General features: G+C 38.3%; 1 protein-coding gene across 1 annotated transcript; it reads right to left on the minus strand.

The window, feature by feature from the left end:
• Window positions 1-8,323: 8,323 nt before the first annotated feature.
• SLC35G1 (solute carrier family 35 member G1) lies at window positions 8,324-17,633 on the minus strand. Its single transcript, XM_074233335.1, has 3 exons — window positions 17,450-17,633; window positions 11,873-12,053; window positions 8,324-9,170 (listed from the first exon to the last, which is right to left on the minus strand). Exons 1-3 carry the CDS (start codon window positions 17,631-17,633, stop codon window positions 8,432-8,434), a joined length of 1,104 nt encoding a protein of 367 aa, XP_074089436.1. The 3' UTR covers window positions 8,324-8,431.
• Window positions 17,634-27,012: the final 9,379 nt, after the last annotated feature.

Raw genomic sequence — 27,012 nt, forward strand, 5'->3', positions numbered from 1 at the left:
CTAGAAAAGGAAAGAATTAGCATGATTTCTTCAAGAAAAGATCATGCCAATTTTCTTTATCAAAAGAAAACTTTATTTTCTGTATCAAAAAGTATGAGTAAACTGGTAGATCACTTCTCCTTTTCCCTCTCCAATTCTCCCCCATTTTATCCTTATAAAGTTGATAAATAGGACATCTATCATATTAAAAATTAAAAATCTTAATATTTTTATGAAATTAGTTTTGACCCATATGTCCCCTGAAAGGATACCCAAATCATACTTCAAGAATCACTAGACTTGGTAATTTAGGAAATCCCAGTTTTAACATCTGAGGATTTCTATAGAAAAAATCTTAGCAAAATATTTGATAAAGTATGTCATGCTCTTCCTGTGAAAAAGATGGAGAGATAAAGGTAGTTAGAATTTTTTAAGCCTATGAAGGTAATGTGGCCTCTTTATTTAAGACATCTTAAATATTTCATTTACTATTTTTAATTAACATTTTATTTATTTTCTAATTATATACAACAGTAGTTTCTACCCATCATTTTCTGCAAGGTTTTAAATTTTACAATCTTTCCTTCACCCTCCCTTCCCTCCCCATCCCCCCAAAGAAGGCAGTCTGGTAATCTTTACATTGTTTCCATGATATACATTGATCAAAATTGAATGTGTTGGGAGAGAAATCATATCCTTGAGAAAATAAAATATTAGAGATAGCAAAATTATGTAGTGCATAAAGCACTTTTTAAAAATAAAAATATTGAATGTAATAGATTTTGGCCTTTGTTTAAATTCCACAGTTCTTTCTCTGAGTACAGATGATAGTCTCCATTTCAGGCACTCTAAAATTGTCCTTGATTATTGCATTGATGGAATAAGCAAGTCCAATAAGATTGATCATCACCCCCATGTCACTGTTAGGGTGTACTCATCTGTTAGGTTCTGCTCATCTCACTCATGATCAGTTCATGCAAGTCTTTCCATGTTTCTCTGAATTCCCATACCTCTTGGTTTCTAATAGAATTATAGTGTTCTTGTTTTTAGTCCACTCTGATATTCACTTACATTTTAAGGGAGAGTTCATCCCATTCACATTCAAAGTTATAATTACTCTTTATTGCTCTCCATGCTATCTTCCCTGTTTGTATTTCCCCCCTTTTTTACTTTATTCAAATTCCCCAGTATTTTACTTTTGAATACTACCTCCTTCAGTGTGTTTACCCCCTTATATCCACCCCATCCCCTATCTTTCTCTTTTCCCTTTGCCCCTTCTTCCTTCCCTTCCTTCTGTTAGTTCCCCTTTCCATCCCCCACCCCCTTTCCCCTTTTAATATTTGAAAGGCTAATGAGTTTCTTAACTGTGTGTATGTTAATGCTTCTTTGAGCCAAATCTGATGAAAGATTCAGACAGTTTTCATTTCCTCCCTTCTTCCCCTCTATTGCAATAGGTCCTTTGTACCTCTTCAAATAATGTGATTTACCCTATTCAATCTCCTCCATCCTCTTGTCTCTTTATTGTCCCCCCCCCCCCCATTAGAAGGAGATATTGTTTTTAATCATTATGAGCCACAGACGAGTCATGAGTGTCCATTACTTCTGGCTAAGTATATTCTAATAGAGTTAAAATCCTCAAAAGTTATGAGAATCTTTCTCCCAGGTGAGGGCATAGCCCAATTTCATTTTTATTCATTTTTTTTCCTTTTCCCTTTTGTTCCTTTTCATGTGCCTCTTGAATCTCCTGTTTGAAATTTTCTATTTAGTTCTGGTCTTTTCATGAAGAAAAGTTGGAAGTCTCCTATTTCATTAAATGTCCATCTCTTCCCCTGGAAGAGAAGAAGGCTCAGTTTTTCAGGACAGTGAATTCTTGGCTGTTCCAAGATCCCTTGCTCTTCAGAATATTGTACCTTTGATCCCTTAATGTTGAAGCCGCCAGGTCCTGTGTAATACTATGGCTCCTTGGTATCTAAATTGTTTCTTGCTGGTGCTTATAGGATTTTCTCTTTTATCCAATAGTTCTGAAATTTGGCAACAGTATTCCTTGGTGTTTTCATTTTGGGATCCCTTTCAGGAGGAAATTGATGTATTCTTTCAGTAACTATTTTGCCGTCTGATATCAGGGCAATTTTCCTTCAAAAGATCTTGAAATATTGAGTCCAGGCTTTTTTTTTTATCATCAATGTGTTCAGGAAGCCCAATGATTCTTAAGTTATCTCTTTTGGATCTATTCTCTAGGTCAGTAGTGTTGCCCTTGAGATATTTTGTTTTCTTATTTTTTTTTTTGATTTTTTAGTTTTGTTTAACAGATTCTTGTTGTCTCATGAAGTCATTAGTTTCCACAGATTCCATTCTTTTTTTTAGAAAAGAATTTTCTTCATTTACTTTTGTAACTCCTTTTCCAATTGGTCAATTCTATTTTTGAAGGAGTTTTCCATGTACCCAATTGTAGTTTTTGAGAGAATTATTTTCTTGTTGTGAGATGTTAATTTTCTCTTGTAAGGTGTTAATTTTCTCTTTGGTTTCTTTTCCCAATTTTTCCAATTGGTTTTAAAACTCCTTCTTGATCTCTTCTAGGAAATCTTTCTGGGCTGGAGATCAATTCATACTCTCCTCAAAAGTTCTAGCTCTCTCTGAATTAGGATCTTTTACTTTGAGGTAGTTTTCAAAGGACCCCCCCCCCCTGCCCTTTCCAATGATCTTTTTTCATTTTCCTAGGATCTTGTGTTGGGGGAGGGGCTAGTTCACAGTTTGGTTTTGAAAATCCTACAGGTTTTGCTGACTGGTTTTAGTAACTCCAACTAGGCTGGTCAGTAGGGAGTGCCAGAGGCTTTCTCTGGAGTGTCTAGGCCTGGGGGGTGGGGCGGGAAGAGCAGCAGGGTTTGAATTATCCTTTAACAATATGGGTTAAGTCCTTAGACAATGTAGTTAATCTTATTATTCACTCAGTACTGAGAGAGATCTGCTGCCCACACCTGAGCCTGGGGGGATGGGAAGGTTGTTACTGTGTTCTGGAGGAGTCCCTTATTCTCACAGGGATGGTAGGGGGCCTCAACTGGGGACTGTGTTGAAAATAGGGGCTGGAGGCCCTGTTCTTCCAGGCCAGCAGAGCTGACCTGATTGATGTCTAGCCATGCTGGAGCTCTCCTGCCCGATGAACTGGATCTCTCTCTCCAACCTAACTGGAGCTCCTCTTCCTGATTACAAAGCCAAAAGCTTCTAAGGCTGTTCTGAGGTTAGTCTGGGTTTCACCCTATCACCCATGCACTGGCTCTCTGCTCTCTGTCCCCAGCTCACCCATGTTCCCCTGATACAGACCTTGTTGGTACTCTTCTCCTTTATTCTTCTCTGGATTGTGTGGATTTGAATTCTGTTAAGAGACTCGTTTCATGTTCATTCTGAGGGAAAGCCAGGAGACCTTAGCACAGTGCCTGACTTCTTTCCACCACCTTGACTGGAAGTCCCTACTATTTTTTTAAATGAATATATTTAAATATTTAAGAGATCCCACTCATTTGTTGGAATTTATGGAATGGTTAGTCTAAAAACATAGACAATGATTTTATGTCAACTGAAAAGTCTCCAATGGAGTACCCAGGTATCCGTTCTTGATTCTGTGTCATATTACCAATAACTTGGATAAAGACTTAGAAGGCATATTTATCCAATTTACAGATGTTATAAATATGGGAGGAATAACACATTAATACATGAAAGATTTTAACAGGTTAGTACATTGGGTTGAAGATTAATTTTAGTAGAGATATTTAAGTCTTACCTTTGGTTTAAAAAAATTAACTTTATAGGGGCAAAATGGGGGAGATTTGGGGAGGGAAAAGGACAAAGGAATAAGCATTTATTTACTTCTTACTGGGGGCCAGTATATCTACTGTACTAAATAAGTTCTTTATAATTATTTTCTTATTTATCAGCCCTGTTGCTATTATTACTCCTATTTTACAGATGAGGAGACTGAGACGGGTTAAACGACTTGGTCACACAATTGGTGTCAGAGACCACATTTTAACTCTGGTCTTCTCTATTCCTACTCCACCTAGCTGCAATAAAGGAGATGGATAAACTATTCAGAGGACGACAGCCAGGGTGAAGGGTCTTAGGTATCTCTTGAGGATGAGCTGATAGACATAGGCTGTCCTAAAACCCTGGAGGAGAGAAGGTTTAAGGCTGTCTCTAAGGGCTTGAAAGGCAATCGTGCCTTTGGTAATTTGGTGTTAAATGGCAGAACTGGAAGCAATTCATAAAAGAGAGGAAGTCAATTTAGCCTTGGAATCAGAAAAAACATGATCAGAGCTTTCTAAGTATCTAAATGAACTACATAAGTTATGTTAGTGGCACAATGAATAAAGTATTGGGTCTGAAGTTCAAATCCAGCCTCATACATTTATGAGCTATGAGATCCAGGGCAATCATATAACCTGTCTGCATATTCCCTTCTCTAATACTTTCCACTCTCTCAATGCCTCCTGGTCCCAGGGGGTTGCTATCACTAGAACTTTTCAAGTAAAGACTAGACAACCACTTAGTTGATTCTGCCCTGGGGTTTTCAGGCTTGGGTTGGACTAGATGATCATTAAGGTTTCTTCCATATTTGAAATTCTGGTAAAGTTTGGAGAATAATTTGGATTTCAGAAGACATTTGTTCAGGCAGTCCTTCCCTAGAACATAATGGAAGGAAGATGTAGTTCAATAGGCTTCTCTGACACAACAGTTGCTCTTCTGTCCAGCCAAATGCAACAAGGGAGCCACCTGGCCCATCCTTCCTACTGTTGCATTTCTGCCTAGGGAAAATAACACAAAAATGTCCTTATGAAACTAGGCAACAGTGGAAAAGGAAAAGAATGGAAGGATGATTCATAACATTTTTCTTGGGTCACCAAAAGCCAGACTTCAAATTTGGGCAAGCTCTAGGAAAACTGCATTGTAAGCAATAATATATCTGGGGTGCTGCAGACTAGTCAGGTGAGATGCAACAGGCAATTGGAGATGGAGGATTAGAGCTAGGCAGAAAGGGCAATGATGGAGATAGTTATTTGAAAGTCAAGAGATTGAAAATTATAATTGAAACAGTGGATGAACTTGTCAAAGCAGTTCATCTTTAGCGGGGAAAAAAAAAGTTCATACCCCATTCAGGTTCTTTTTCCTCCCCAAGCCTTAATCAGATTATTTTGTCAGATACTGCTTCTTGAAAAAGCAGCTATCTTTTGGGGAAAATTATATGGATAATTACTTCCTCTAGTTTATTATTTTTAAAATAATTTATTACCTGAAAATTGTGGAAGAGTAAATAAATCCAGTAAGGGGAAACTAAGTAAACACATTTTTGGAAAATTCAAAAATAATTTTCAAGTGCTTATTCAAATGTTTCCTTACTTAATCAGACTCATAATACTTTGTCATATATTGAATAAATTAAGAATTATTTACATGCTAGTCTTTTGGATTGATGTTGTTTGCATGGAAATAGCAAATCATTTCATTATTCTCTGAGATATCTTGTTCAGAAATGTGTAATATATACCATTTAAATTAAGTTTTATTTCATCTATGATCAGAAATCCTTGATCAATAGTCTACTCAGATTCTTTGTTGTGTCGCAGAGGTTATGCCAGCAGACTACAAAATCTTATAGATCTGAGCATGGGATTTGCTCCAGAATACTGTTGGTCTTGAGAATGATGAATCATTTCAGCCATGGTAAATCAGCCAAGATGATCTACCAAGTAATTGAGGGGTTACAATATTTATAACCCACACTGAGGAAATCATAGAATTATTGAAGTACACAAGAAATATAACCCAGGATTGATTAATCAACTATTTTCTATTTGGGATTTATGGTTAAAAAATCAGACATCTGTTATTTTTATGAAAAAGAAAGCATGCTTATTTTTAATATTTACTTTTATTTAGTGATAATGAAATAAAAGCATCTTCTGAAAATATTTTATTTTTCAAGAAATAGTAACAATAGTAACAATCTCTGAAAAATACATATGCCAAAAAACAGTCTTACAATACATAGGCCTTTGCATATTTTAAACATTATAAAAGCCCTTCTTTAAAAAAAAATCACAAACTCTAAAATAAGTTCTTCAGAGTACCAAGGATGGAGGACTGATGTAAAAATCTGGAGAGGCAGTAAACTTTCATCATGATTAAATTAGTGATTAAATTACATCCATGAAATCAACTTTTCATGTTTGAGTTCAAAGTGACTTAGCTTTCAGGATTCCAGGGGACTCTGCATAGGATAAGATATTTATCAGTGCATTCCCTATGAGGTTTAATTCACTTTTGGGTAGAGTATAGAATAGTTTACTTACCTTGCTTGATCGTGATATTAAGAGAGATAAATATGATATGTAAAAAGACCTGGGAACAAATCAAATTTTCTCTCTTGATATGTGAGGGAATGGGAATGGGGTTAGATGGGAAAATAGATCAGTGAGTTCTCAATCTTTTTGTTCCCAGGCTTTTAAATCCTTTTGGATTCTTAAAAGTTACTGAGGACCCTCAGGGAGTTTTTTATGAGAATTTTATCTATTGACATTTAATCATATTAGAAATTAAAACATCTTTTATGAAATTAGTTCTGACCCATGTATTCCCTGAAAGGACAACCAGATCATACTTTGAGAGTCACTAGATTTGATATTTCTGAAATCCCAGTTCTAAAATCCTTAATTTCAGAGATTGGAACTCACATTTATGCAAACATTTCAATTAACATTCTATGGGCCAGATTGATTATATAGGCAAAAGTTAAGCTTCATTTGCAATTCTTCAGTCAGGAAGGACTGAGAGGGGAGAAAAAAATGTATTCTCATGATTATTTCCAGAAAGGAAAATAAAATTTCATAAAGTCATCCTCAAATCTCTGTTTCTTTGGAATAAATGATCGGAAAATGGAAAAGAAGCTGTATTATTCCAATGAAGTAGCTTAAGGATTATAAGAACAGGAACATCAGTTTGGAGTAGTGAAGGAGTCAAATGTCATCTTATAGTCATTAGGGGTGCTTAGGATCAACATCTTTCAGAGGTCAAAATACTGTCATAGGATTTGGAACTTGAAGTTCTACAGGTGAGGAAACTGAAAGCCCAGAGATAAGTGATTTGGCCAGGGCTCAAAAATTATGTGCAACAAAAACCAGAACTGAAAACCAGATCTTCCACCCCCCAAATCCATTCATCTTACACTAAGTAATTTAGCAAGTGAGCTACCAGATAGTCTTTTGGATATTAGTTTCTTCCATTTGAAGGCATGGTAAATTCTGCCTTGACATAATGCTACATGTGAAATGTTTTATTTAAACCCTTGGTGCCATTTAACTTAAATGGACTTAATATACATAACATACAATAACATTATCAGCAATTATTTGTCCAGCATTTTTATGTGCAGTGAAATATTTATTTTTTCCATTCAAGGTGTTATGAAAATAATGACAAAAGGTTTTGACATTAAAAAATATGAAACCACATTCCAATTCCATTGGAAAAAAAAGTCTACTTCTCTCACAAATTAAAATGACTAATGTTGCTTAGAAAAGTTGGCTTTTAAAAGTACACCAAAGTTTTCTGAGCTGTTTTTGGTTTAGAGGTTATTATAAAAAGTAATTTTAAAAAGTTATCTAAAATCCTGAGAGATTTTCACTTGGTATTGCTTTATATATCTACAAGAGATTTATAGAAAACTACCTTTTCTGGAAAGGAAACCGCTTTAGGCTGTATATATGGTTAAATATGCCTCATTTTGCCCCTTTATGATGTGAAAAACTGAAATGATGGACTATAAACAACAAAATTTGGATGCAGTTTTACATAATAATATAGAACATTTAAAATTGTAGGCTGTAGCTATCATTACTCTGGCAATTTAAATATTTGGTCAAATTTTTGCCTATTTAAAAAATGTAAAGTTTTTGCCTATTCAAATTCTAGTATTTAGCAAGGAAAGGCACTTTATAGAGTCAAGCTTTGGTCTAAAAAATGGATTTGTACTATTAAAAAAATCAAGATTTCTATTTTAATTTCTGCTTATTATGCTAAAATTTATAATACAAATATTTGTTCATTTAATTAATATAATAATAATTTGGCCCTCATATTGCTCAAAATATCCTTCATTTCCTCTCTCTCACTCAGGGGCTTACAATAAAGACAATACATTTCTCTTTCTTTTTTTTTTTTGGAAGCATCATACATGCACTTTTTTGGTTTGTTATGAAAAAAACTTGAAAAAAAAAGTTTTCTTTTGATAAAATTCATAATACCAGGGAGAACAAACTAGCCAAGTCATTTAAAAGTATTAAAAAGACATATGCTGTTTTCAAAAATTATATTTGCTATTAAACTCATAAACTGTATAACCAATGAATAAAAATATACCTTATGAAGTTCAACCTGTCAAGTCTATCTTAGCACTGATGTCTCATTGGGAATTCTCACACCATTTTCGAATTACAGCTCCAGAGCTGCTGGCTACCACACAAAGGGCACCACTCACTGTCCACCAGGTTGGCATTTTATTGAGGAAAATAATCTGAAGTATGAAAGCAAAGACCACATCCATTGTTTTCATTATGGCCACAAGTCCTGCTTTTTCTATCTGAACTGCTTTCGTGAGAAATACCTGCCCTCCCAACCCAAAAAGTCCTATTAATACCAAAAACAGCCTATCTAAACCACAATGAGGTAGACTCCACTCACCCAGTATAAGGAGTATAATGATAGATTCCAATAGTCCAATCACTACATAATACCAAATGTTCAGAAGATAGTGCACAGATTTCCCCACCTTTCTTAGAATAACAAGAGTCAGAGCACCACACATGGCAGCACCTACAGCTGCTAATGCTCCTCTGAGGCGATAGAAATGGCTTTCTTCTATCTCTGTTGTGTTGGAGCCAAACAAAAATGGTGGTCTTGCAATAAGTACCACACCAGCAATTGCAAAGATAGTGAAGAAAAGATCCCAAAGACTATATTTTTCCTTGAGATATATCCAAGCAAATAGTGAAGTGAAAACTGGACTGGAAAATGTGATAACAGTGGCATCAGCGATGGGCATGAACTGGAAAGCATAGTAGAGAAGTATCATCGCTGTGGAACCAATGATTCCCCTGAGGAAAAGGAAAATTCGTTTGCCTTTTGGGCCCACAAACCCCGTTCTGTAAATTAAAATAAAGAAAAGCATGTTACATTAATGTGGTATTAACTTGCAAATTTTAGCTACTCTATAAAAGAAACTGACTAAAGAGTAATTTGTACTGTTAGCTGGATGTATATCTGGGGAGAATGTCCACTACAGCAATGGCTAATAGTAGAGAAAGTATGAGATATACAATGGAAAAGAATTGAAGAATTAAAACATCCTAGCCAGAACCACACCTGACTAGTTGCTGATTTTAAAATTCAGCTACATAGTTTAGAAAACTTTCTGCAATGTAAAAGAGTTAAAGACTGACTACAAGCATCACAATCAACAAAGATGCTGATATATCAAACAAGCAACTATTATATACCTACAGTACTCTGGGGACACAAATACAGAAGATGATCCCTGCCTTCAAGAAGCTGACATTAGTGCTAAGTGAAGTCAGCAGAACTAGGAGAACATTGGATAATCCTGAAAAATATGTTATGGAACATCCCGCCCACATCCAGAGAAAAAACTATGGAGTCTGAATGCAGAACAAAGTATAACAAGTTCATTTTGTTAAAAAAAAAAAAACTTCTTTTATGCTTTTTCCTTCTTTCTCATGTTTTCTTCTCCCTTAGTTCTAATTCTTCTTTTACAACATGACTAATATCAGAGTGTATACTGTCAAAGGGAGGTGGACAAAAAGGGAGAGTGGCAGAAAAATGTGGAATTCAAAATCTTGCAAAAAGACAAATACTGAAAACTATCTTTGCATGTAATTGGAAAAAAAAGTTTAATTCAAAAAAAGAAACCAACATTTTTAAATCTGTAAGTTCCTTGAGGGCTGGGGCTGTCTTTTATCCTTTTGGGTCCAAAGTACAATTAATAAATATTACTGATGCTGTTATTATTGTCATTAATGGATTAACATATTAACAGATGAACTTATTTGCAGATAAGAAATTATAGGATAATGTGCTGATGATCAGTGTCAGAGCTGGATACCCTTCTAAGAGTCTAGATACAAGAGTGCATTATATGTGACTATCTGGCATTTGCTCTGGGGAAAGTGCTCACAATCAAAAGTATTCTTAACAAAATCTCAATGATATCCATGGCAGTTAAGTGAATTAGATTATACTTTTAAAGAAACTAAAAAGAAAGCCTAAAATAAAAATGACATAACTATTCCCCTACCTTCACAAACACCAATACTTACCAAATTCTTAATTGGCTATGATTTTTAAAATCTAGAGTGTCCCAAAAGTCTTAGTGAGGTCCTAAATTTTAGTAGCTCAGCTTAAAATTGCACTGAGACTTTTGGGAAATTGTGTGACTTTAAGAAGATTTGAGATATCAATATTCTTTGGATTTTTTTTACTTCTATTTACTAAAAAATTTAATATTCAATTTTTATATGGCATTGAATGGAAAGGTTAACTAGAATCTAGATCTATATATTTCTTTTATTAATTTCTTAATCTCCAGCATGAAAAACAATTTTAAGTGAATGTCCTAAACAATTTAAAATATGTATCGTCTTTTGCACCAGTGAGGTTAGGCAACCACTGGAGAGAGTTTAAAACAGAAAATCACTTCTTGGGGGTAATTCAATTTTAAGTAATTGAAATAGATAGGTTACATTTTGGAAATTTCTTTTTATCTTCCAGCTTGAGAATTAAGTATCCTTGCTCCCAAAACAATCCAAGGAATTCTAATTCACTATTTGCCTCTCCCCCAAAAGCATTCTAGTGAGATTTAGAAGGTTACAGTCCCCTATTCCTAATAGTAGGAAAGTAGAAGAAGAAGAGTAGAAGACAGGGATGAGAGCAGATTGGTGGATATCAGCAATTCAATACTGGCCAGCTTCTCTCTGCCCCATGTAAGCATCAAACTATTTGTTAATACTTTTGTATGTTCTAGATAAAAATATTATAGCATTATTATTGTTCTAATCCACAGAATAATATATATTAGACTATTCTAATAGTCTATTTTACTAATATATAATAATTAGAATAAAAATAAAATGAAGTTATCTGCTGCTTGGAAAAAACTGCTAACAATAACAATACATCATATAAAAGAGAAAAATAATTGGTTGTAGTGAAGATAGAAGTGAGAATGAATGAAGCCATTACTCAGGAACCAACCTTTCAAAATGTGTGCAGATGTGTTTCTTATGAGGCAGCTAGGTGGTGCAATGGAAAGAGTGCTAGGACTAGGGTCAAGAAGACCTGAATTCAAACCCAGCCTTAGACACTTACAAATTGTGTGACCCTGGGCAAGTCACTTAACCTTTGTCTCAATTTCCTCAACTGTGAAATGAAGAAAACAATTACACCCACCTCACAGGGTTACCCTGAAAATCGAATGAGATAATATTGATAAAATCCATGGTATAGTGTAAATGGAAGATTCTTAAAATATGCCTGTTCCCTTTCCTCACCCCTTTGTTTGTAAAACACCCCCCCCACTTTATTTGGGTAAGAAAATAAAAAAGTTTGCATTTTATTTCCTTTTGGTTTAGTTAGAGTGGGAAATTTCCAATAGGCAATTATATTCTATTGATATAAGACACAGTGAGAATTGGTAATGTATAGGAACGTTGACAAAAGAATTATTGCTCAGTGGGGTCAATGAGTATTCTATAGACAAATAAACAACTTTTATGTCTGATATACTGTGAAAAATTAAGTCCCTCATTTTACAGTTAAAAATAATACTTACTTTTTGTATACCAAGCAAGGAAGAATGAATAACATTTGGAACACACATCGAAATGCACTGATTTCCACTGAATGGACATCTTGTACTTTTTTTACTAATAAAGAGGCCACTGAGAAAAGGAAGGCAGACAATAATGTATAAAATAAGCCTAGTCCAGGGCAGGAAGCTTTCTTCTTAGCTTCTGAAAAAAAAAAGATTAAATTCCAATTAGTTTTTGTTTTCATAAGTACTTCTATTGGTTACAAAAGGCTAGTTTAATTTAAAATGAGGGGAAAATAGAATGCAAAAGATGAATAAGTTCACAAACTTTATCTTAAAAGCCATCTACTCATGATCCCAAGCTTCAGTTTTCCCATATCTGATATTTGTACACAACTATTTAAATTTTTGAAATATCATTCACTCCTCACAATGTCTATATTATAAAACCAGGAAGCTCCTTGCCAAGATGATAGGAAAAATCCCCCCAAAAGATTTGCCAACAAGGCAGGGGAAAATTTCATGGCCCCTCTAAAAACATGTATTTACTGAGGAAGCAAGCTCTCGCATGCAAAAAGTATTCTCTAACTACATCTGTTAAAACAAAAATGTATTTCATAAAAGCCTTTTATGCAAGTCAGGAAATCACTTTAGCAACACTAGGAGGCAGCATTAGCTAATAAATAGAGATCCTTTCTACAGTTCCCTTGAAATGTTAAATTTAGCTTTTCATGTGTCCTGGTTTTAACTCCCTATAGGCAGTAAATGTAATGACAAAATATGAATGTCTTATATTTATTTATGATTTTCATAGTTAATAATAATGCATTTCATATAAGTACAGTTATTTCATTTTTATTTAAATGAGATTTGGCCTTTATTACCTGAAATTTATATGAGGTGTGCTGGCTTTGAAGTCTGAAGGCCAGAGTTCAAATCCTTTCTCTGCTATTTTCTATCTGTGGGATATGTCTTGGTTCTTTCATCTATAAAATGATGGAATTTGACTCAGATTCTTTCCTGCTCTAAACCTGTGATTTTAGGAATCTTGGCTCCTTTGCTGATAATCTCAAACATAATTCTCTATATCCCCTATATTCCTATAAAGGGAGGGGGGGTGGGTTAATAGAGGTTATTCTTCCTGGTGGTAGTATAATTTTTGGTAAAATTAAATTAGGCCTGAGATAAGATAGAACATAAAGTACCACAAATTTTTAAAGCTTTTAAAACTAATTACAATAAAACCATCTAGATTTTCAAGTGCAGGCGTCCTGATATACTTCACAGTTATATAAGAACCAACACTTAGAAAAAGTTCATATAACCTCACTTCCCTGAGTAAGGGATAGAAAGCCAACAACATGGTAAGTTTCGCAAACCAGAATTATAATTTTCAAAATAGTAATGTACAGGGTTAACCACAAAACAGTACTGCTTAAGGATATCACTAGAACCCTGTTTAAAAAACAAACCAACAAACAACTGCCATGTTTCTATAAATGTCATTCTATAAAAGTTATTCTATAATTCTAAACACAAAAGAGCTTTTATGTACAATTTAGCTTTTGAGGACCATCCCTTTTTTTTTAAATGAGAGAGGTAATTCACAACATCATGGAACCAGACTTTTCAAGGACATTTCTATTTTTTCTTTTATTTTCTTTTATTTCTTTTAGGTTTTTGCAAGGCAAACGGGGTTAAGTGGCTTGCCCAAGGCTGCATTTGAACTCAGGTACTCCTGACTCCAGGGCTGTTGCTCTATCCACTGCGCCACCTAGTTGCCCCTCAAGGACATTTCTAAAAGCTTATCATTTGTATTTAAAAATGGATTTGCTTGCTATATAGACACCTATGAGCATAAATTTGACCAAAATCTAATTTGTAGGTATCCAACCCCCCCCAGTTTATATTCTGCATGAAAACAAGAACTAGACATATTTTGTCCCAGGAAAATGAAATCTAAAGACTACTGCAAACTAACTGGTGTGAAATATACCTCAGTTGTGGTAAGGACATAGAACTTACATTTTAAAAATTTCATACTTCAGGTCCAAAAAAAATATATTCTTTTAAAAAGCAAAACAGTCATGGAGCCTGAACTCTTGGATTAGAACAGGAAAAAAAAGAAGAAAAACAACCACCCTAGGATAGAAATCCTATCTTTTTTTTCTGTAATTCCATAGTTATAGTCATTTAATGCCTAATTTTATTATATTTTCTTCAAGTAATATTTTAACTTCCTAATTCTTTTAACTTAAATTGTACATTTTGTCCATAATTATACTCATGAAAATATAATCATCACTGGGAAAAGTGGAACAGAGTCATGAGAAGTCAAGTAGGGAGTGGGTAGGTGGGATTGGTTATATAGGGAGAGTGGATGGGGATTAATCATATTCAAACTCTCAGATAGATACAAATAAGTTCTTCACCAAATTATCTCAAATGCCTTCTCAAATTGCTTCAGATCAAACAACTAGAGAACAAGCAGGGCCAAGTAACCTACAAAGCCATACAAGAGATGTCACAAGACATCCAAGTGGCAAACAAGTGATTCTGTGTTGCCAGAGTTCAATGGGAAGAGACCCTTGGGAATTAGAATGATCAGAGAAAACTTCCTGGAGGTGAAAACACTTGAATTGGACCTTTTGAAGAAGTGCTGGGGTTTGGAAAGGCTGAATGAGACAAAGACCTATGAAGCAGCTCATCTTCTTTCCGACCAGATTGTAAACTCAAAAGACTGAAGCTTCAAGTACTTCTCTATTTCTTTTCCCACTTAATAGAGTTATCTTCCATATAATTGGCATATAATTAATAATTACTAACAATAAACTGAATCTGGTAAAAATGCCTAAAAAGGTGGACTGGAAAAAGTTGTGGAATCCCTGAATGCATCAATTAGAAGAGAGATGAACAGTCTGAACTATTAGACCTTGCCAAGATACATTCATATTTCAATTGTTGGCAAGAACAGAGGGGAACAGGAGAGGAGATCACCTAAAGTATCATTTGGCCTGGTAATACATTTCTGTGTTTTACTTGAATATGAGAGAACATTCTTTTGGGACAATGCTGCAAACCAAATAATGAAAACCAAGTAGAGAAACTAAGTCCAAGCACTCTATTATAAATTCCAGCTATAATTATAATGCTCAAGTTTTCAAAGAAATTAGATTATCCATTTTTTAAGATAAAACTTTTTTTTTAGTTTTTGCAAGACAATGGGGTTAAGTGACTTGCCCAAAATCACACAGCTAGGTAATTATTAAGTGTCTGAGGCTGGATTTGAACTCAGGTCCTCCTGACTCCAGGACTAACCACTGCGCCACTGAGCTACCCCTAAAATTAAACTTTTTTTTTTTTTGGCAAGGCAAATGGGGTTAAGTTGTTTACCCAAGGCCACACAGCTAGGTAATTATTAAGTGTCTGAGGCTGGATCTGAACTCAGGTACTCTTGACTCCAAGGCTGGTGCTCTATCCACCTCACCACCTAGCCACCCCTAAGATTAAACTTTTAAAAAATATTTGTGGAGATAATAGAAGTTGGCCATATGTAGGAAGAAAAGCGAAAGGAAAAAACCAACCTGAAATGACATTTAATGTTACTTTTTAAGGTTTGCTTTCCAAAATGACTTTTTGTTTCAACCAAAGAGCCTATGTCCCAAAAGTTTTGGTCTGGTTTTAAGCTGTACTTAAAACTGCACTAATATTCTCTAATTTTAAAGTTTTCATCCTGTCTTGTTTTTTTTTTTACATCTTCAAAATTATTCCCAGAATCCCTTCCCTACCTCTTCCAAGAAAACCATCTCCTATCACAAAATGTGTTTTATATTTAAAGGAGAAAAAAAATCAGCAAACTTGATGGATACATTGAAAAAGTCCAAAAACCATAGGCCATGGTTTTCATGCCTATAGACCTTCTAGCTCCACCAAAGGGGGACAGGGTGGGGGGGATGGCTTCCATCATTTGGCAATAAAGTAATCATTTCTGAAATGAAGAGCCATCATTTTGATCTTCCCCTGTCCCCCTCCACCCCAAATTTAAATCTCATCACACTACTTCATTGAATAATTAATTATGTGCTTTATATCAAGGCATGGAAAACTAGAGTTACTAAGGAATTAGCAGCAATAAATATCATAAATAACTTTATGAGTCTGAAAATTCCGACTCAGCTTTATAATAGAACAGTCAATTATCAGGTGGATAAGATGGTATCCCAGTCAGTGGCAAAGAGTCCAAGGACCAGCCACACCCTCAGACCAGCACCCTACCCATGTCACTGGAGAGACAGGACTATGGACACTACAGGGACCAACTAACCAACAAGTTATTCAAACCTGCCCATTTTAAAGATAAGAAAATCACTGCCTGAGCAGGGAGGTGACTTGTCCAACGTCACAAAATGACTTGGTACTCTCAGCACACCTGTCTTTCCATCATGCATAAAGATTCAAAGGGTCATCCAATCTAATTGTAGGCATTCGACAAGAATTTTCACTTTCTATACGTTTCCCAATGCCTTCCAGTCCAATCCTATATATTTAAAAGCTTTTTAAAATCCTCTCTATACTTTCCCCACTGCTTTCAGTCTAATTTCTATGCATGTAATAGATTTTTTAAAAGCTCTCTATACTTTCCCCACTTCCTTCCAGTCCAATCCTATATATTTAAAAGATTGTTAAAATGCTCTCTATACTTTTCCCACTGCCTTCCAGCTTCATCCTATACATGTAATACTTTTAAAATGCTTTCTACGCTTTTTCCCCACCGCCTTCAGCCTAATCCGATACATGTAACAGATCTTTCAAGCCCTCTCCGCCGCCTGCAGCCTGACTATCCATTCCCGCCTCCCCGGAGTCCGCCGCTCCCCGGGGTCCGCCGCTCCCCGGTGTCCGCCCCGCTCCCCGGTGTCCGCCCCGCGCCCCGGTGTCCGCCGCTCCCCGGGGTCCGCCGCTCCCCGGGGTCCGCCCCGCGCCCCGGGGTCCGCCGCGCCCCGGTGTCCGCCCCGCGCCCCGGGGTCCGGCCCGCTCCCCGGGGTCCGCCCCGCTCCCCGGGGTCCGCCGCTCCCCGGTGTCCGCCCCGCGCCCCGGTGTCCGCCGCTCCCCGGTGTCCGCCGCTCCCCGGTGTCCGCCGCTCCCCGGGGTCCGCCGCTCCCCGGGGTCCGCCGCTCCCCGGGGTCCGCCGCTCCCCGGTGTCCGCCCCGCGCCCCGGTGTCCGCCGCTCCCCGGGGTCCGCCCCGCTCCCCGGGGTCCGTCCCGCTCCCCGGTGTCCGCCGCTCCCCGGGGTCCGTCCCGCTCCCCGGGGTCCGTCCCGCTCCCCGGGGTCCGCCGCTCCCCGGTGTCCGCCGCGCCCCGGTGTCCGCCGCTCCCCGGTGTCCGCCCCGCGCCCCGGTGTCCGCCGCTCCCCGGGGTCCGCCCCGCTCCCCGGGGTCCGTCCCGCTCCCCGGTGTCCGCCGCTCCCCGGGGTCCGTCCCGCTCCCCGGGGTCCGTCCCGCTCCCCGGGGTCCGCCGCTCCCCGGTGTCCGCCGCGCCCCGGTGTCCGCCGCTCCCCGGTGTCCGCCCCGCTCCCCGGGGCCGCCCCAGCCCCGCACTCACCCGGGCGTCCGTCCGGGCCGGCGCAGGGGCAGCAGCTGCGGGCGCGGGGCGGCGGGGCCGCCTCCGCCTCCGCCTCCGCGGGGCGGCCGCCCGGCTTCAGGGGCTCCTCCTCGGGCCCCCGGGGCGCCGGCTCCGGGCGCTCGGGCCCCTGCGGCTCCGCCGTGGCCGCGCCCCCGCCGCCCATCGCGCTGGCCCCGCAGTGCCGGCCGGCCCGCGGTCCCGGCTCTTCCGGCCGCCCCGGCGCGGCGCATGCGCGGCCTCCCTGCCCTCGAGAGGCTTCCCGGGGCGGGGGCGGGGCGGGGGCGGGGCGGCCGCGCACGTGGCGCCGGAGACTGTCCGGGCCGCACCTGGGTAAGCCTGGAGCCTGGCCCCGCCCGGCCGGGCCCCGCTCGCTCCCCTCACCGGGCTCCGCCCCTCCTTCTCCAGCTCATTTTACAGGTGGGGAAACCGAGGCGGACAGGGCGAAGGCCTTGCCCAGGGTCGCGTAGCTAGAAGTCGTCCGAGGCGGGAGTTGAACTCATGAACGTGTCCTTCCCAAGGACAAGCCCAATGCTCACCAAAAATCTCTGTGAGCTTGGTTGGAGTTTTCTTGGCAAACATACCGGAGAAGTTTGTTATTCCCTCTTCCAGATGAGGAAGCCGAGGCAAGGAGATTCTATGACAGCCAGTCATTGTCTGAGGCCACGTTTAAACTCGGTAAGACTTCAAGCTGGGGCTCGATCTACTGTGCCCCCCAGCTACCTCGAAGAAGGAGCAGCCACCCAGATCTGGGACACCTGCTGTGGACAATCCTATCCACATCCAGAGGACATAAAGCAAAACAGCCCCAAACCCCTGCAGAATCTGAATGAACACTGCATTCACTTTTTAAATTTTTCTTTCCTATCTCATGGTTTTCTTTCTTTTTTCCTTAATACGAATTCCTCATTTAGAAATAACTGATCTGTAAACCTGTTAACCGCAAATGGGGATATACAATATTCAACAGACTCTTCGTGCCTGAGGGGAGGGGGTTGGGAAGAGAGGGTGGAAGGAAATTATGTAACTTAAAAATATGCAGATGCATGTGGATGAATGGTGAAAAACGTTCATAACATGTAACTGGAAAAATAAAATATCAATTTAAAAAAAGGAACTACATCAATGAGATAACAGCAAATTTTGAAGGTTGTAAAATTTGTTACAGGAGTTTTGCACAACCCTGATCTCATTGGATATTTCAACTTCGGTTAATAGTATTTTTAGTCAATTGTGCTACTTATATCTAGAGCCCCCAACCAGTGTATTCTCTACTACCAGACCATACATATGACATATAAATTAAATGACAAAATAATATATAAAATAAAAATGACATGAAACAATCTCTGCCCCATATGCAAATATATGAATCTTATTATACTTCCCTTGAATGGGCTAGATTTAGATACTAGAAAGAAACTTGCTGGAGAAGGCTAAAAAGGAGATGTAGAAACTGCCCTTCTGCATGTGGACAAATGAGAAGAGATGCCATGAATCAATCCCCAGTCTTCTTTCAGCATGCTGGCAGTGTCAGTCACTGAGATCTGCTAACCTGGGGGAGGGGAAGATGAGGGTTGAAGAAATCTGCTGCTCAGGAGTCATCAGATTTCTGCCTGACCTCTGTCCCAGCTTGCTCCCACTGATCTGTAAGCCTTGTTTTTCTTAATTTCTTCTGCAGGTGCAGCCTTATGCTCATAGCTGTTCAGTCCAGTCACTTCTTTTCTCCCTTCTCCATGTGTCTCTACTACTCCTTTTTCTAATTTATCGTGCCTGATGTAACTCCCATATTCAAGTAAAAATATTCCTGGGAATCTCATATCCTACAGGTCTCTCCTCCATTGAACAGCAGCAGCTCCCCTTTATCATGGACAAATTGAAGTCTTCCTGAAGATCTTCCATTCAGAGTAGCCTGCCTATTCCTTTTAAATCTATAAACTGATCTATTCTTTTCAAATCATATTCACTCTCTACATAAATGGCTCCCTTCTAACAATCCAGCCTTTGTGGAAATGTCTAAAACAGGACCATTTTGTAACCTACTGTCCTAGTAAAAAGTCTAGACACTGTTCTGCTTACCATATAGTTTTCTTTTAGTAATAAAATGTTTCATCTGCTTTGCCCAAAGTAACTTTGCATATTGGCACTTGCCTAGGAAAAGAACAGACTTTTTATTGTTTCAAACAGGAGCGGGGAGGAAAGTAGGATAAAAACATTCATGGACCTAAGTGATCATCTAGACCCTCCTTCTCTGCTGTGGTCGGGGAAAAACCTCTAGTTGTACTTGCCCATGTTTTTTTTTTCCTAACAGGCTGCCTATTTGTCAGACATAGCTCTTCTTCCTTATTGGTAGCTTCTTCCCTTCTGTTCATTACACCTTCTTCCCAATTGTTATTAATAGCTAGTCATTATAATACTTAGTCCAGAGTGATTATAAAGACTTTTATTAATACATCTTTGCAAAGAAGGACCTTCTCTCTTAAGGAAAGCCCTCCGCCCCAATTACAACAATGCTGGGCCTTATGTGCAGTTTGAAAGGCTTATTCCTCCTCCTCCTTCATGTCAATCATTGGCCAGAGTCACAATCAAATTGATAAGTCATACATTTTCCCTGCCCTACTTACCATACTAATGAGCACAGGGGAGAGAACAGTAACATTTTTGAACAGGTGCAAAGGAGAAGGACACAGATCCTAGGTCAACCCTTGAGTAGTTGTAAAGTTATTTCTTTTCTTTTTTTTTTTTTTAGGTCTTTTGCAAGGCAATGGGGTTAAGTGGCTTGCCCAAGGCCACACAGCTAGGTCATTATTAAGTGTCTGAGGTTGGATTTGAACTCAGGTACTCCTGACTCCAGGGCCAGTGCTCTATCCACTGCGCCACCTAGCTGCCCCTTAAAGTTATTTCTTTAATCACCTTTCCTTTGGCTAATTCTCCCCTTCCTATAAACAAGTTGGCATCTTTGGGTTTACACAAAGATCAGTCCTAGCTTTTGTGATATAGTATTCTCATAGATATCTGTGAGACTCTGGCAATATCTCCTTTCATCTTTGTGGAAAACAAAACACTTGATTCTTTCTCACACTAATATGTAGAAAATCTCTATACTTGGAACAGTACAGACTAGAAATGGCTAGTTTACTAACTGATTTATCATCTCCCTACCTGTGATCTTGAGTGAAAATAAAACAAATTGTATGACAGTGAAAACAAAACAAACAAAAACTGTAAGAATTAAACTCCCCTGAGTGGTACTTCCCCTACCTAGAAAAATGCCTGAGTCTGATTCTGGAATTAGTGTGGATATCTTAACCAATCCAGGAGTTGCTCCATCCCCTAAAATTTTTGAGTTACTCTAAACTTTAGAGTCTAAAGGAAACCTTTCTGATCTCCTTCCTGCTATGGTCTAAAGTCCATGATTCCCAAAGCTTCCTAGTGGCAGCCAATTAGGACTTCAATATTCTTTCTCTTTGTCATGCAAATTTAGCTATTTTGTCCTTGGAAATTATTGAAGCTATCCTCTATACTTGACTGGTTCAGGGGACTAAACCGTCAGACCATTGCCTTCCTGGCCCTCTGAGTCCTAGAGGTATATCCTACAAAGGATGTTGGACCATAAGGGACCTGTTAGGCAGAGGAACTTTACTCAGCTAATTCTACTTGGAGCATCTTTAGTGGATATCCTTGTTGAATATCCTTCTCCTGCTATGGTTAAGTAAAATGAGTATTTTGGTTCATATCCAATCCCACTTTGGACATATTAGGTCCATCATCAGAGTCTGTATGTCTTTGTGTGTGTGTGTGTGTGTGACCACAAGATTAGTGGGAGGTAAAAGCAATGAACTATACCAGGTTGGAGGTATCATTCTTCAGTCCATTGTTAAGTGTTTCATGAGCTGCTTTAGTTTGAAGTTGTTGGTTCTGAACACTGTTGAAAGGAGATGTGTGTGTCAGTGTATTGTTCTAGTAGCCTTCCCTTGTCCCTGCTTCCTACTTCCTTGGGTTTCTCCAATTAAATCATATGACTGTTCCTTTTGAAACTTCCTTTAAACATGTATGTGTAAGCTGGAGTCCATTCTAGAATTTGTTGGAAGTCATACAGCAGTCTAACCTAATATTCAGTTTCTGTAAGACAGTGGTAGAGATTCAGGTTCATCCATCTTTCCATGACTATACTGTGTTTGGAAGTGAACTTGGGGCTATTGTTTTCTGGAAACCACTTTAGTTCTAAGTCCACTCTTTTCAGAGAGCAAGGGAGTATAGAGAAGGGTGCTACCCTAGGTACTAGAGGGAAAATTTATATTTCATTTCTTTCTAGATCTCACTAAATTTCTCTCAGTAAAAACTTAAAACAACACACCCACAAGGAACTGTCCCTCTCTACCACAGGTATTTTATTTGTTAAAAAGGTAAGGGAAAGAACATTTTGTGTTAAACACATTTAAAAAAGTATCTTAAAAAGAAACAGAACCAGTTCTGTGAGCAGCCCCTCAGGTCAGGTAAATGTGCTTGTGGAGAGACACAAAGTTCTAAGGAGGTTAGATTGAAAATGTTCCTCTCAAAAGGCAAAGGGACTGACTGATTATAGTTAGATGTAATATATTGTTTTCCAGCACTTCATTTACATATGACTTTTTTTTTTAAAATCCTAAAACTGGGAAACTTAAAAAAAAACTTTTTTGGACTATGGAACTACTAAATAATAAATAATAACTAAATAATATTACTTGAGTAATATATCAGACAGAAATGCAGATTTGAGGTTTCTCAACCTAAAGTAGAGATGAGTTAGGATGAGAAGTCACTGGAGATATGACCAGAGAAGCCAGTGAGAGAAGCTACTTAAGTAATCTGAAATATCAGAATCTAGAAGAAGGAACACAAAAGCTCAACACAAAAGGAGCTGAGAAACCCACTGAACCAGGAAGATTAGATTAATAGATTGATTCATCGAGCTAATCCGATTAGAAAAAGTAATGTTCCATGTCTTATGATATGAAAAACTGGTTGGGGGAAAACTGACTTGCTCTCAAGAGCTGTCTATGTCTATGGCTCCCCTGCTGAAAGTTCCTCAGAGCTTGAAAAAAATGAAGATTGCACAATTAGAGGGAACTCCTTTTATTCACTGAGTAATAATAGTAATAATAATGATTATAATACTAATAGGGGCAGCTAGTTGGTCAAGTGGATAGGGTGCCTGCTCTGGAATCAGGAAGATCTAAGTTCAAATTTAGCTCAGATGCTTACTGTGTGACCTTGGTCTAGTCATTTACTCCTGTTTGCTCAGTTCCTCACCTATAAAATGAGCTAGAAAAGGAAATGGCAAACCATTCCATTACCTTTACCAAGGAAACCCCAAATGGGATTGCAAAGAGTTGGACACAGCTGAAACCACTGAACAACAACAAAAACAGGTTAAATGAGTAGCCATTCCCAGACTAGGAAGAGAGAACCTAGAAAGAATGATAGCCCTGGGTACTATGTGCCAGATTATATATGCAAAAAATGCATTGCTTTTAGTAAAGGACTAGCAATGAGCATCCCTACCTTTCTCTCACTCTCTCTCTCTCTCTCTCTCTCTCTCTCTCTCTCTCTCTCTCTCTCTCTCTCTCTCCCTCTCCCCCCTACAGTAGGGAAATGTTAAAATGTTATTGAGTTCTTACAATTTTCATTGATTAATATAGTTGGTTGGTTTTTATCCTTTTCATTCTTGAAGAGGACCAAAATATCATCACTATGCTAGAGTAAAGTTATAATGTCATTGACTATAGATGATCAGACCAATATGAGCTAGGGATGCTCTAACATACCTCGGGCACAAATAGACCATGTGAACATGTATTTTCTAAATTTGCTTATATCCCATTTCTTTTCAGTACTTTGATTCTGCTTTCCTCATAAACCACTGGACTTTCTCTGATGAGGGCATCCATACTGGTTGGTCCTGTGTCATTATTTCCCATGTTGCACAGTCAATTCCCAATTTTTTAAGAGAGACCTTAAGAGTGTCTTTGTATTGCTTTTTTCTGACCACCATATGAGCACTTACCCTGTGTCAATTCTTCATAAAATAAGTGTTTTTTGGCAAATGTATATTTAGCATTTGAACAATATGTGGTCAACTCCCTGGAGTTATGCTCTCTGTAGTAGATTTTGAATGTTTGGCAGTTTAACTCAAGAAAGGACCTCAGTGTGTGGTATCCATCCTTCCAGGTGATCTTCAGAATCTTTCAAATGGAAGAGATTCAGTTTCCTGGCATGACATTGGTATACTGTCCAGATTTCATAAGCATACAACAGTGAGGTCATGTATCTCTGGCAAATGTGTGTGTAAAACTCATTTAGTCACTAATCTAGGCTTAATTCAAATAGCCCTTCAGTAATTTCTGATGTCAATGATCTGTTCTTCAATTGACACTGGAACAAATTTCCACAAACAAATCTTCAGGAGTCAGCCATTTATTTGTTGCCTCTTTGCTGAAATATCACTGGCTGGTTTTTAGCATCATTATAAATACTATTATTAATTTTATCTCTACCAATAACTCTTAGACCCTGTTCTTTCTCTCTTCTGCCACTGTTTATTCCCCTTGTTTACTCCTATCTCTTTTCATTTAAACTATTGTAATAACATAGTAATCAGTTTCCCACACCATATACTGATTAATCTTTTTAATGTACTGCTATGATGATGTCAATTTTCTACTGAAAAACTTTTAGTGGCTTCCTATATCTATTCAATAATATATAAACTCTTGACTCTAACATTCAGTCAGAGAGAGAGAGAGAGAGAGAGAGAGAGAGAGAGAGAGAGAGTTTGTGTCTGTGTGTCTGTGTGTGTGTGTGTGTGTGTGTGTGTGTGTGTGTGTGTGTGTGGTTCCAATCTACCTGTCCAGTTTTGTAATATTCCTCTCTTTCTTATATTTTATGTTCTAGTTAAACATTAGATTTCTTTTTGTCATTTGTTCTTATTCATAACATTACCCATGCCTGGAATGGAATCTTCTCCCAAATCCCACTTTTCATCAGATTTCCATTTCTTCATCATTTTGTTCAAAACCTAGCAAAGATGTCACCTCATCCACAAAGCTTTTGTAAAGCTTTTCCTCAGGTGAAACCAATTTCTTTTGCCTTTCAGTTCTTTTATTTTACTTTGCCTTTCTTTTTACTTAATTTCCCCTAATAAATTATTTGGTTTTGTACTGTCTTTTTCTATTAGACTATAATAGCAGCTACCCCATTGCTGGTTAGTTGGGCAACACATCTCCTTACACCTCGCCCTCCCCCTCTAACCCCTTCACCCCTCCTTTTCCTCCTTTCTCCTTCCGTTCCCATTCCACCCCTTTCTTTCTCCTCTCTTCTCCTTTTCTCTGTTCATGTAAGGTATTGCACCCTTACCTGTGGGTGTTCTGTCCAGAGGAATTTAAATTTTGATCATGCAAAACCTGGCAAGATCTTGGGGGTTTACAAGCCTCAAATCACTCTGGTTCTCATCCATTGGTCAGCATTACATCCCAGATCAAGTCCCACTTTATCATTGTTTATGCTCTGATTGACTCAAAGTCAATGTAAATAGCATTTGTTTCTGTTTTTGCCAGGAAACATTTTGCATAGTATAACTCAATAGGTTATTCTGAGTATAACTTAATAGGTTATATCTGAGTTTCAAGGAAATTCTTGTGAATCATCCAGAGACACAGGAGAAAACAACTCTTTAACTCCTCCCAAGGCATTTTCTGCCTCATTTCTTTCTTAGCCTTAATTACAGAATAGGTGTTTGTCTTAGCCAAACTGAGAGCTGTTAAAGACCATAGCTTAAAAAGGCCACAAGGTCTCCTACTGCACTCGGGATCATCTCCATTTGTATTGATCCATATCTGGCCACTGGATCCAGATAGTTCCAGAAGAGAAAATGAGGCTGATGATTCTGACCTTAAACATGGTGTATGCTTAATTAATATTTGTTGAATGAAAGGTGAAAATATAAATGAAATGCTGCATTTTAAAGGGTCAAAAATGAAAAGGAAGAGAATTTAGAGCAGAAATATTTTAGAGCTCATATATTCTAGTAGCTTCATTTTGCAATGGAAGAAATGAATTGACTTACTGAAATTCACCTAATTAGTGAGTAGTAGCATCAGGAGTCAAACATAGGCCTTCTGAAGCCAAATAAGAACTACCCTACTTATCAATCAACCAATCAATAGTCAATCAACAAACAATTATTATTATTAACATTTGTAAACCATGCTTTGTGCTTCCAATGGACCATTTAAGAATAAAAGATTGTGATCTTGATCTATTGCCACCCCTCAGCTTAACCAGTTGAGATCCCAACAATTAGCAATTTGACCAAGTGAGAGTAAGTTTGTCACCTGGAATGGAAAGTGATATATGTGAGCACCTACATTTACATGGAATGATGTACATTGTTCTGAATATATTTGTTTTGTGACAACTCTCTGGTATAAGAAGTCCCTCTTGAGAGCACAAGGGTTCACATATTAGCCCTTGCATTCTCCAAATGGGCTTACAGTTTGCATGGGTTTACATAACTCAATAGGTTACACTGAGTTCCAGTGAAAAGCCTGTGGTCCAGTCAGAGACAGGAGAAAACAAGTCCTTAATGAATTTGGGTCCTGAGACTAACATGTAAAACAATGGGAATCAGTTTTATAAAAACTTTTTTATAAACTATGGGCAAGAGATAGAAGGGAAAATGGAAAAGGAAGTTTGTTTACATCTTAGGCATATATACTAACAGAGTATAAGTCATGGAAGAATAGTGATACATTGGGGAGCATAAAGACATGGATCTATTTAGCAGGAATGGGGTGCTTCTGCTGGAGGGGAAGGTGTGCTTCAAAGGACCTTTCTGAGAGCAAGGTTCTTAATCTTTGATTTTGGATAGCTTTCCAGGAGCTGACCAAATTGTATATCAAGGATTAAGGCAAAAATATTATTTCTGATGTATTGTGATTAGGGAGGAAAAAAACAAGCTAGTGGTAGACAAAATATTATTTTGAGGGTTTGCATCTCAGGAAGGAAAAACACACTGGTAGTAGACAAAATATTGTTTGGAGGAGCACAGCTGTACTAACCTTCAAAAATATCAGTATTTTGCTATGAGTATGTTCTATAAGTGTACAGACTTCCTTATGGGGAGACAATCATGGTGGTCTCAAGATCACTAGGCCTAATCTTATAACAGCATTCCAAAGACAGATATAAACTGGTTCTGAATCATCTATTGTTTAATATCACCCACATGCTTTACCAAGAACATGTATAATCTAGAGCACAGATCTGTAAATATTTCTCAGAGCTAGTGTAGGAAAGTACATTGTAATCTTTAAAGTACTATGTGACCTATTATTACTCCTAATCTCCAAATCCTTTTGACAGCTCTACTTTGCCAGGGTTATCAAGATGTCTTAAGAAGTAGTATGCAAAACATGGAAAGACTTGCATGAAATGATGAAAAGTGAAATGAGCAGAATCAAGAGAATGTTGTATATAATATAGCAATACTGTTCAAAAAATAATTG

This window comes from Macrotis lagotis, chromosome 4, assembly GCF_037893015.1.
Source record: "Macrotis lagotis isolate mMagLag1 chromosome 4, bilby.v1.9.chrom.fasta, whole genome shotgun sequence".
Taxonomy (NCBI): Eukaryota; Metazoa; Chordata; class Mammalia; order Peramelemorphia; family Peramelidae; genus Macrotis; species Macrotis lagotis.